The 12980-nt window shown below is 43.8% G+C and overlaps 1 protein-coding gene across 1 annotated transcript in view; it reads right to left on the reverse strand.

The window, feature by feature from the left end:
• The window catches only part of PDGFRB (platelet derived growth factor receptor beta), a 74909-nt gene extending 63255 nt beyond the window's left edge, over positions 1-11654 (reverse strand). The window contains exon 1 of the mRNA XM_083728679.1: positions 10800-11654. Within this exon, the coding sequence (XP_083584805.1) occupies positions 10800-11092 (293 nt within the window). The 5' untranslated portion in view covers positions 11093-11654. The remainder of the gene's footprint in view (positions 1-10799) is intronic.
• Between the last annotated feature and the right edge of the window lie 1326 nt (positions 11655-12980).

Consider the following 12980-nt stretch of genomic DNA (forward strand, 5'->3'; position numbering starts at 1 on the left):
GTTGACTAGGAGACCTTGCTTGATCCTTGTCTCTTTCTTCTATCAGTCCTCCTTGGTACTGATCTCCTAGAAAGGTGTAGTAGTGCCTTATGGGGCGGGCTGGACAGGAATGCCTTGTTCTTCCACCTTTACAACAGAGCTGCATTGTTGCAACTTAACTGAGAGGAGACGCAAGGCACGGAGAGCTCAGTATGGAGCGTGGTGGTGGAGCCAGACTGGACACCAAGTTCCCTGTACCTCACCCCTTCTCCTTTCAGTAAGCAACAGCAATGTGATGTACGGGGAATGCAGGAGAGCAATACAACCCTATTCACACGCCCCACTGGCCACCATGGGGAAAAGGATATTATTCACCATGCATGCAGCTCACAGACCATCTCATCTGCCTTGCTTACTGAAACAATTCAACAAGTGCCCCTTTTCTTATGTGGCACAGAAAATGCAAATGCTACTGAAATGACTGGCTTGTTAGCCGCTCCATCCTCAGCAAAGCTCAGCCCTCTGTAGCAGCAGGAGGAGGCCTGGTACACAGAGAACATTCTGTTAGTTCCATGAGCCTCTCCATCTCTCAGGGATACGAAAGCCACAAGAAGGAAAAGGGGGAAACAAGCCAAGATATACTCATTCCAGGCCTGGCATACCATCAGCTGCAGCCACACACAGAAATTCCAGCTTTTTTGCACAATGCCAAGCAGCAAACTTGCTGCTAGGTTTTGCAGGACGCTTCAGTCAGACAGATGGGATATAGTTACAGTGGTACCTCGGGTTAAGAACTTAATTTGCTCTGGAGGTCTGTTCTTAACCTGAAACTATTCTTAACTTGAGATACCACTTTAGCTAATGGGGCCTCCTGCTGCCACTGCGCCACCGCCACACGATTTCTGTTCTCCTCCTGAAGCAAAGTTCTTAACCCAAGGTACTATTTCTGGGTTAGCGGAGTCTGTAACCTGAAGCGTATGTAACCTGAAGCGTATGTAACCCGAGGTGTACTGGATATTAGCTGTGCCTCCCCACCCACCCCAGTTCAGATATAAAAGCTGTTTTCAGGGTCAGCCCAATATACTTTGCTGCCTGAGGAAATGGACAAGATGGGGAAGGGCTCAGACCACATAAGCACACATGGTTCCGACCTTCAACAGTCAGTGGGTTCAGGTGGATGGCTGAAGGGGCTTCACCACTGCCTCCCCCCACCACCCAGTATCTAACCCCTGAGGTGGCCACTTCACTCTGCCTAACAGGGATTGGCCCTGGAAGTTTAGGTAGTGGTTTTGAGTGGAAAACTAGCTATCCAAGGAAGGGCTAATCAGCCCCACCACCTGCTATTTTTCCATTTATACTCACAGTCTTTTAAGGTTTTGTTGGTTGGTTAATTGTTTTAAAGCCAGGAGAAAGATTCCCATGCCTTCATTTGGACCTGAGCCATGTGTTGTGTGTGTGTGAGACGGGGGGGGGCAGAGGAAGAGTGTGCATTTCACACATACTCACAATTCCCTTATAGTAATGATGCCATTATGAAGGCAGCTTGGGATTTACTAAAATGCACCCAAACATTGTTAAAATCAATGCACGCGAAAGAAAGAGAGGGGATCGTTCAAACTGATACAGAAAGGATATCCCAGGTGTGAATGCTTGGATGCTATTTCAAACAGGGCTGCCACTGTTTCATGGCGTGCTCTGCATTGATATGAATACCTGTTCTTCCAGGGAGAAAATGCACCAGGAGTGTCATGGGAAAAACCTACAGTGAAATAGCAGAAGGCAACATGATACCAACTTCCAGCAGATTCTAGCCAAAAAGGAATGAAAACAGACAGAAATAGAAAATGGTGTGAAACATGAAGTTAGCAAAATAAAGAGGCAAATGGTCCATCAGACAGTACGTCCTTTCAACTGGGGAAATACTCTTTTTTTTCTGTGCTAATAGGCATAGTTACTGAATCAGGTCACAGTCATTCTGTCATCTAGCATGGAACTAGAAGCTTGGTGTGTTGTGCTTTAGTGTCTTACAGTCTTTTTCTTAACTGTCTCAGTATGGAAATAATAATAAGGAAAAAAGCTAGACCACTGTGATTTGTATCCTTCTTCAGCTGGTAGCACAGACACCATAGCCCTGCAATATATCTTATTTTTAACCTCCTAATCTGACATCCTTGGAGTAAACAAGCAAGCAAGCAAGCAAGCAAGCAAACAAACAAACAAATCTAACTCTCAGTGCTTACCAGGGACATAACTACAGCCAATCAAATCTCAAGTCTCCTTTTCTTTCTCAAGACTAAAAAAGTGCATCTTTACCAATTACTCCTAGTATATACTTACAGTCAGAGAGCAGTAGGTTTCTGAATACCAGCTACAAGGGAGTGCATGTGGAGAGAGTGCTCTTGTGCTCAAGTTGCACTCATAAATTGTGGTCTTGTTTGTTTATTAGGTATATTTATAAACCCACTTTGCATCATCATCATAGTACATCAGAATACAACAATAAAAAACAGAACAACTAGAAACAGGTGAAACTGTTCTTTAAAAGCATCCAGCGAATAAACATACTTGTGGGGAAGCCTGTAAAAATAATGCACTTTTTAGCACCTGACAAAAGGTTATCAATATTATTGGAGTTGCAATGGGCTGTGTGTTGCACAGGGCAGGTACTGTTGTGTTGAAGGCCCTAGTCTGAACTGCCATGGAATGTACCTCTGGCCACATGCAGCACTTCAAGAAGGACCCGCACATGCAACTGCATTGAACAGGCAGGTATATTGTGGTACCTCAGCTATCTTGGTCCAAAGTTCTTTAGGGCTTTATGTACATGAACAATAAAATCTGAAGCTCAGACCAATAGCATTTTAGCAGTTCCCTCAGCAATGATGTTATGTGCTGATACATAACAAGGCAATCCTGGCCACAAGCCATGTTGCTGCATTTTGCACTAGCTACCGCTTCTGGACCAAGCAGAAGGGCAGCCCAACATGGTGCTTCCAGAATACATACCTATTCCTTCAGAGGGAATGCAACCCCATCCAGAACAGGTAACTGACCTTTGCCCTGGAAAGTAGAACCACTGTTTGCAGGACCTCTGTCATATCAGAATTCAGTTTCAGTTTCAGCCCTCATCCAGGCCTGCACTGCATGCAGACACTGGCCCAGTCCTGATTCAGATATCACAGTGAAACAGAACTGGGTCTCATAATGATGACACAAATCTCCTAGTACACAATCCCAACTATTAAACAGCCTGGGAGTTTCCCGTAGGCATCTGGTGTGCTATTGTGGGGACAGAATACTGGGCTAGATTGGGCTTTGGTCTGATCTGGCAGGGCTTTTCTCATGTACTTATACTTTGAGCATTTGAATCAAGATCTGATTTTTTGATCTATGAGTACTGAAGAGTTAATGCCCTGATTTCCCCATCTTGAAAGAATTCTTCTCTTAGCTGCAACTATGTATTGGAAAATTCCCAAGTTTGGAAGGGGGAAATCTGCAGTACTTTAAGAAAAAGGGACAGCGCACACACACACACACACACACAGAGAGAGAGAGAGAGAGAGAGAGAGAGAGAATGCATAAGCCTCAGACAAGCAGGTATTCTATTTTACAGCTTGTTGGAGGCAAAAATAAATGAATAAATCAGTACTCTGGAATTGAGGTGGCATCCAGCTTGCAAAGGGAGAATATGCCTTCAGAGAAAGAGGCTCAAGATGGTTTAGTTTCTCCTGGCCCTGATTCAGAGCAAACCACAAAGCAAACATACTTTCAGTATAAATAAGACAGTGTGTCTCGCCAGTTAAAGCAATTCAAACATGAATGTAGCAATTTAATTGGTGCCAATTACTGTTTCTCGGTAGCATTAAGAATTTAGTCACAGCTCCTTAAAATACTGCAAACACCAAGAAAAAGAAGGTAGTGCTCAGAAAAGTGGCCCTGTACCAAAGACTAGCCCTGTTGAGCTTGCAGTCCATCTGCTGGCCATAGTTTTCTGCTAAACAAGCAGATGCAAGAAAGGCTTATCCAAGCATGGAAGCCAGGTTATGGCGAGGTGTTGAAAAAAATCAGCAATTAGTACCCATTCCATCCCACTGGAAACTTCTAGGATTATCTTCCAGAATTATTTTTCTCTTAGGAATAGAAATGTCCTGGTTTCCCCGGGTGATAGCCTCAAACTCAGGTCTTCTCTTTTGCAGCAGGTGCCATACATGGTAAAGCAAGCTAAGACATTGATCCAACAAGGGAGGTGGCACCAGGATGGAAAGTGAAGCTGGCACTGATGCCAGGGGCAAAGTATGCAGCATACATGAGGATGGAGTGGAGTGCAGGAGGGAAGCTGTACTGCTCAGAGAAGATTTGTGTTGTGTGGGGGGCACAAAAAAGGGAAGGGTTTCTTTGCACAAGGAGAAATCCTTGCATTGATGAGACGAATTACTTGGATGCTGCCCTATGAAATCTTGTGATCTTATTGTCCCATTACTTGCAAGATCATCCTCCATACATGTTCCTCAAGTACAATAATATTCAAATATGGGAAAATAGCACACATTCCTTCATTCATTGCTCCTTTGTCACTACTGTTTCCCAGTCCAATGGATGTTTCACTTTGCTTTTCTCCTTTACCATCTCAGACCTTGCAAAAATATTATGCGTTCTTGGAAAGAATAAAAAAGGCCGCCCATAAAAATCTGTATTTAGCCAAATTGTGCAAACTAAACATGTTTTGTGAAATGCACAACTTTTACTTTAGCTTTCAAGTGCAAATAAATATAACTTTAAAACAATATTATAAATAAGTGTGTGTGTGTCTCTTGAGGATGAATTAGAACGGTGGGGCAACCCAGCCACATGGGTGGGGTATTATTATTATTATTATTATTATTATTATTATTATTATTATTAAATTGAAAACCTGCTTGTTAACATCACAGTGTGAGATACAGATAATAAAATGTATTTTAGAATTATGGCCCTGTGCTATTTTGAAATGTATTATGAATTTGCCATTTTTCTTTGGATGGTTTGCTAGAGCACTGATCCTATGACTAGGCAGCTTCTGTGGCATTTTATTATTAGATTTTTATGAATGCAAACTTTCACTACAAACACTGAGCAAGTAGGACAGTTCTTTATTGGAGCAAATGATGTAAACAATGCTGACAGAAAACTTTTTTGAGTCATCCTGATCTTTTATCCTAGTCCAGGAAATTTGAGGAGAGTAGAAGATAACTGCATTGTTAGGATGATGTTTGCTATCTATTCTGCTTTTTTTTTCTCTAATGAAAAGATCAGTTCTTGAAAAGGTTCTTCCTTTGTTTGTAATGAAACTATTGTTTCCCTTGCTCTATATATTTTTTTCAAACACATCGTGGGGCCACAGTGAGAGCAACCTATCTATATAGCTAGTTGTTTCATGTTCATTTCATTTCACAAAATTGAAACACTGCTTGATTGTAATAAAAAAAACCTCTAAGCAGTTTACAACAAATAAAAATAAAACATATTTGAAAGAAATATGGTTGTTTATTCATTCCAACCAAGCAGTTCGAAAGCACGTCAAAGTGCAAGTAAATAAATAGGTACCGCTCCGGCGGGAAGGTAAATGGCGTTTCCGTGCGCTGCTCTGGTTTGCCAGAAGCGGCTTAGTCATGCTGGCCACATGACCTGGAAGCTGTACCCCGGCTCCCTTGGCCAATAAAGCAAGATGAGCGCCGCAACCCCAGAATCGGTCACAACTGGGCCAAATGGTCAGGGGTCCCTTTACCTTTACCTTTACCTATTCATTCCAAACATTTGAATGCTGTGTTTCCAAAGTGGCTTCCACCCCTCCCCCCAAAAAACAAGCATAAAATAGTGCCCAATTAAAAAAATAAAGAAACAACAAGAATATATGTCCATGAAAATGATACGTATTGCAACCCCACCCCACCCCAAAAGGCCCGTGAGAAGGCATTACACACTTCTGGATAGAGATTTTTTTCCCCATTACCTTCAAGCAACTGATACAGAGGCTTTACTTCTAGTTGTGACAGTAGTTCACATGGAGTAGGGACACAAATCAAGGCCTGATTAGAAGATTGACGTTGAAATGGAGCTTTATATCCCAGGAGCATTACTACCAGAGACCTCTGAACACCTTTCAGCACTATTGCATCTTGAACAGACATGTGTAAACAATGGATGTGATTCAAGTCCCCATGCCCACCCATAAGCATTTCAAATTATGCAGAAGAGCTTTTGCAATGTTCTCTTCTAGCTACCAGCTGCTTGCACTATACCAGATGTCTGGGTGGTGGCAGACTTTTAGAAATGGCTCTTTGGGTTGCTTAGTATCAGCAGAGAGTTTAGCAATGTGAGGAAGAGGAGAATAAGAGAACAGGCCTATGATTTATGAGTTCTACTAAGATAAGTCTATCAATTGCAACAATTGCTACACTATATTTGGAGACTATATAAGCTATGCACATTATGCCCTGTTTATCCATCAGTTCAAAAAGGTTCTCTAGAGCTGTTTCAGCATCTCAGGAAACAATGCACTGCTCATGATGTTCCTATCAAAAATATTCTGTTTGGGATTTCTCTCTCTTTAAATGGAATTAAACTCCCAGCAGCATTTTAACTCCAACCTCTGCCTCACTTTTTTGAGTTGGAATAAGTTAAAGTTTTAACAAAGCCTTCTTCCATTAAAATCAATGAGAACATTCTGAGAAACTGTAACAGGACTAAAGGACACAAACCACAATTCCCAGGTCACAGAGTCACAGCTCACCCTGGATGTTTTGTGAAAGGGGGGGGGGTTATTAGTGGGAACCACATGTCCTTTTACATCAGAGTCAAAGGAAATGGAAGAAGTCAATGGGACTACAGTGTACAATCTATTCATTTGGGAAACAACTCTTGGAAACAAATAATTTTCTTCTTGTTGTGAAGAAAACATATTTGCATGGAGAAAAGTAATGTGTAAACTGTCCTATCACTCAGCAACTGTGGCACATCCTGCAGTCAGCATGGCAGAAAACTGTATTGCCACAGGTAATGTTTTTGGCCATATCTATTATCATGAGTTTTCCTATTACAGCTTGGGCGTTTGAGTCAAGATGGTTCACATATAGAAGAAAAGCATTGTGTGGATACTAATAAACAGCCCCACACCACACACAAATCCACATCCTAAAATTTTGCGCTAATTAATCTGGAATAACTCATGTGCTGGAAGAGTAGGGTGAAACACCCTTTTATTTTTTTAAAAAAGCCATTAAGTGTGAATATCTATTCCAATTTTCACTGCATTGTGCTGTCATTGCTGGTATTATTATTGTGATTGACAGCCATTGTCACAGATGGCACTATTATTTCTTGGTTGTGATATAGTCAGAAAAAAGTAGGATACACGTTTTACGAACTAATGAATTAATGATGCAAGAACAAAATGGTACTGAATGTGCTGATACTATCATACAACAGCATATAGTGGTGGGCAGTTTTTCATTTGAAATGTGGCAAGCAGTTTTGAATTATTATTTTTAAAAGAAACCTTTTTTAAAAAAGAAAGAAAGATGCCATTTCTGAAGAGAGTGATAAACATGATGAAACATTAATACTACAGTAGAGGCTGTTTCAGTACTTTGATCACTCAGGTCATCATCCAGACATGTTCCTATGCATGAAGATCTGCCCTTTGAACAGATGTATAGCACTGTCTGTGATGGTTGTCCTTAAGTGTAAAATGGGAAACAGATGCTACAACCAGTTTTTCTCTCCATCCTCAAAACTTGTGATAATCACTGTCCTGTGCTGATCATCTGTATATAGATTGATTGGGTTCTGATACAGCAAAGGTTTTGTGTATGCAAATATGTGTTAGCTGTGCATTTTTTATCCATGCTACATACCTTTCACACAAGAAGACCAATTTAAAATGCATCCACATACATATCATTCATGGGCATACACATGAATTTTTCCAGGAGGGACAAATTAAATACTCCAAATGAATAAATAAATGTATACAAGTAGTATCAGAGAATGGGTTAACCATTTCTCGTAGCTCAGTCGACTGAGCAGCAATGAGCCCTGGGTAACGTTGGCCTCTGAGAAACTAATATTCCAGGTCTGCTTCTCTGTTGTTTCTCAATAGATAGACGAGAGGTTCATCAATGATCTGGCGCTCTTCATTTCCTCCAGCACTCCCCATTTAGGATCCCCAGTAGCTAGTATTCAGAGACGTGCCTCTCTATGCATGTAAATATATAATATGGTTAGTTGGCAAAACATATGCTGGGTCCTTAACATACTTAGCATACTTGCATGGTATTTTGTCAAGGGCACAGCACTGCTGGATGGGAATAGCCTAATCCAAGTGGATAGCTCAGTTGGTTAGAGTGTGGTGCTGATAACAGCAAGGTTGTAGGTTTGATCCCCACATGAGACAGCTGCATATCTTTACATCACAGGGAGTTGGACTAGATGGTCCTTATTGTCCCTTCCAAAATTATTTTTTAAGTAGAGAACCTCACCATATTGTTATGATTGTAACATTATAATGAAATGACAGTGTAGGCACTCAAGAAAGTCACAACAGAAACTCTGCTTCCAGTAAGGATCACAATGAACGCGCTTATCAAAAAGTGATAAGCATATGTGCTGTAACACATAGTTGTAACAATAGTTGCAAATCGTCAGTCAATTTACCAGTGCTCAGTAAAAACATAGCTTTTGGATTCTTGACTGTGAAAACAGTAAAAATGATCATGCTAAGCAGAAGCAAGTTGTCTACAGTATCGACATCAGTGCTGGGTTGTAATATAAGAAGTATATGGCATTTTTCTAGTGGCTGCAGCAGAAATAAATAAGAAGGGGGACTCGCAAAAGGGCATAGGAAGCTGCCTTATACAGCAAGTCAGGCTATTGGTCCATCTAGCTCAGTTTCGACAACGCTCACTGGCCCTTTGGACAGCAGGGTTTGGGGTCAGGAGTCCAGCACTATCTAAAGATACCAGGAACTGATCCTGACGCCTTTTGCATTTAAAACGTGTGCTGTACCACCGAGCTACAGCCTCTCCCCTAAAACTTAAAGTAGTTTAGTTCCTGGCACAGAGATGCAAGGTATGACAGCAACAGGTGATGTCTCTTACTGCACAGTATATCTGTTTTACACCTTGAGAAGCACCAGTGTGTGAGTTCATTTATTGGAATTTTAGTCCCATGTATAAGAACTGCAGATGTCTGGAAGGAACCACAGATAGAGTCATGGTTCCTCTGAAAATAGAGAAGGAAGGAAGGAAAGCTTAAGAAGCAAGTAACATGGAATACTTTTCTACCTAGAGACCATGGCGAGATACTTCCAGAGTGCACAAGAATGGGCTTTATTCATTTTGCACCAACATATATGCCTATATATAAGCTTCTTAGATTTTGTAGGCATAGAAAATCATATTGGCATAAGTGAGAGGCTTTTAGAAGTATTTTAGCTGTTGCTGGAACAGAAAACAAGACAGACACAAAGCGTGATAGAACATTTTGTGGTTACGAAGGAGGTGCCAATCAGTTTCAGGTAGACTTGTGGTTATGAAAAGTCACCAAAAACAGGATATAATGAAGGAAACCTATCCATTTATTTATTAAATTTGTTTCCCACCCTTCCTCCCAAAGGAGCTCTTCTACTGATTGAAACAACCTATTGTTATTTGGGGAGGGGAATGTTATTGACCAATGGCTTTGCCAGCTTTTAGCATAAAGGTAATAGTAACATTTGGTGCAGCATTGGAAGCGCATATAACATCCAGGCAAACTCTCTGCCAATGCAGGTACCATCAAGCGCAGGAGAGTCCCTCCTTTCTACTTTGCTTAAGATCTTTTAAAGTGCTTGGTGCTTTAGCTCTTGTGTGAAAGGGTGTGTAAGAAATTTGTTTGTTATCTTTCCAGCTAGTAAACAAAGTGTCCAAATCAGCACTTAACCACGTTTTGATTGTGCACTACTACTCCAACTGACATCTGCTGACCCTCCCACCTACAGGTTTGGGGAGTTCCTGCCAATGGTGAGCTGCAACTCTTCAATGATAAACAGTTCTAACCCCAGACATGGGGTAGAATCTAATCTTTCAACAGACAAACAGCCTGTTCTGATGCAAGACAGATGTTCCTTGCGGATGTTAGAGTGGCAGTCAGGGGAAAGATTCTCCTTCTCTGTCCAATCAATCCATCATCCACCCCAGGAATCTAAGCTCCAAGGAGTTTTGAGCATCAGAAAGTTATTTTCAGGCATCAGGATCACAGGCATTCTCTTTCTGCTGATTAAAGAAAAAAGAAAAAAAAGACAGACCCAATAATAGCACTTTGTGCATCCCATAGCTTAGAACTAACTTAGATCCTTTGCACAGATAGATAGATGGGCAACACACAGCACAGCGAGGGAGATGCAGGAGCACTGCTGCCTCTCCTTACCAGACCAGGCAAGAAGCAACGGGCTTCCTCCTCCCCACCCGGCTCTACTCTGGAGCCTGCAGGATGAGAACAGATCGTCCATAGAGGGGCATCCCAGGAGTTCGTCCATAGAGGGGCATCCTGCACCGCATCCCCTCTGCCCGGCGCCTTGGGAAAGCAGCGGAGAAAGAAATCGAAAGATGCAGGCGAAGGATCCAGGCGTCTGCAAAGGAAACTGGCTGGGTTTGGCCTTTTGGGAACTTGTCATGGGGAAAAGGAACAAGGCTGCGGGCTCTCCACATCTGGATTTGTTAAAGGAGAGTTTCCATTCGCAGACTGGAAAAGCGAAAAGGAGGCGAGCTGCTGGGAGCGAAGGAGAGAGACCGCTTAGCGCTTACCTTACTTCGCAGAGGGGACAGGACGGCTTTCGCCAAATCGCGCCCGGAACTTGCGGGGACTTTCGCCTCTCTCTTTTATCCTTCTCCTGAAGTTCCCCCCGTTGCTTTGAGTCCGCGACCCCAGCTTCCTTCGGCTGAGCTGCGCAGCCCTTTGCAGAGCCCGAGGGGAGGGAGAGTCGTCTGCAGCCCGGAGAGGCGGGACTGGGCGATGGTGGGGGTGGGGTGTCCCCGCTGTCCAGCGCGCCGGCTGCCTTGCTGGTGCCTCTAGCGCATTTTATTACCCCCCAGAGCATTCGCCAGGATCCAAGGCTCCGCGGCTTTCTCGCAGCTCCGGAGCCTTTTTTTCTATTTTCCTTCAGAAAAAGATGCCACGAATGGTGTGCGTGTGCGCGCGTGTTTGAACTTCTACTTGGCTCAAACTTTTTGGTCCACTCTCGCAAAGAAAGATGTAGGGCAGGGGAATAAGGCTGAATCGATTTACTGCTTCTTTCTTGTTGGGAAAGACAGAGGGAAGACGCAAAGAAGCTTCAGTGGGGTAGACACAACAAACACCTCCGTCGGCCCCAAGGTGGGGTACGAGGAGACAGACACCAGCAGAACTTCAGTCGCCGAATTTGGGCGGGAGAGGGCGAGGGGAGCCTCTGGGAAAGCTCCAGGCGCCAAACAAAATAAAAACAAGAGGAACCAAAAGCGTGCGCGTTTTAATTCATGACTGGACTTTTTACGAATTAAACCGTGAAAGTTCCCTCACACGCTGCTGTTTGTGTGTGCGTGTGAACGCGCCTCCTTTCGATTCTGGCCTCTCTCTCCCCTCTCCGCCCCTCCCGTCTTTCCCCTCCTCTCCCTGCTCTCCCCTTTCTCAGGATATGAGGGGATGTTTAGAAAATCCGCTGCCCACGCCAGCCGCTGACTCATGTTTTTATTAAAGAAGAGAGAGGCCTGTGCCTTAAAATTGCCTCCACGTCTTAAAATCCCTGCGCGCGCCAGGCCTTCCCCGGCCCCCCTACCCCACACCCCGCGCTCGCTGGCACCTAGCCTTCCCCGGGAAGGGCCGTGCGGGGTGGGGGTTTCTGACGGGGGCGACCACGGTGGGCTTTGCCCAGCTCCTTATCGCCGAGATAACGTTTTGCTACAGGGCGGCTTTGTTTGCTGGGCGGAGCCGCTGTTTACAAGCTCCTTTGAAAGGATTTTCTTTTTTCTTTTTCTGCCGAACAATAGAGCTTGTGGAATGGTTCACAGGCCCGAGTGGGACTCATGTGCCTCAGCATCGTCTGCTTCCGATTGATAGCGGGCCAAGAGGAGGCCGCTTAGCCATCCATCTTCAGGCCCCTCCGCAAATTAGCATACTGTGCGGTTTTCTTTTCTGATGGAGGCCTGGAAGCAAGACAATTCGGCATCTGAGGTGGTGAACCAAACCATGGGAAGAAGGGATGACTGAAGAGATACACCAGGAACAAGGGAGGGGAATAAAGATCTACAACATTGGGGTCTGCTGCCCCTGAGATACTGTGCCACCTGAGGCAGTCGCCTGGAAGAGAAACGACTTACTTCCAGCCTTGCCTGGAAGAGAAAGAAAGCACATTCATTGCTGGATATTCATAGAATCATAGAGTTGGAAGAGACCACAAGGGCCATCGAGTCCAACCCCCTGCCAAGCAGGAAAGACCATCAGAGCACTCCTGAGATATGGTTGTCAAGCCTCTGCTTAAAGATCTCCAAAGAAGGAGACTCCACCACACTCCTTGGCAGCAAATTCCACTGTCGAACAGCTCTTATTGAGGATGTGCATTCTTCCCCTACCTGAAGAATGTGCAAGATTTATCAATATGCACACACCACTGTGAATTTTGCTCGCTTTCTTCTTCTTTGGCAATCACTCGTAGCCGAGTAAGATTGTCTTCCATAAACACAGTTTAAACAGTGAGTCCTAAGTGACTGTGGAGGCCAGTTCTGGATCCACATGTCCTTCCACAGTGGGGACATAGGTTTCCGGGTGGGAGCTGATCATGGTGAGGATTTGCCAAGTGTGCCTTCCTCTTAGCTCATTTCTCCCTTTTGTCCTGAGTTCGAGCGTCTTCAAAGCCCATGACACCTTTGGTAAAGACTGTTCTCCAGTTGGAGCACTTGCAGGCCAGTGTTTCCCAGTTGTCAGTGTTTATACTACATTTTTAAAGATTTGCC

The sequence above is a fragment of the Podarcis gaigeae genome (assembly GCF_964106915.1).
Source record: "Podarcis gaigeae genome assembly, chromosome: 2".
Classification (NCBI taxonomy): Eukaryota; Metazoa; Chordata; class Lepidosauria; order Squamata; family Lacertidae; genus Podarcis; species Podarcis gaigeae.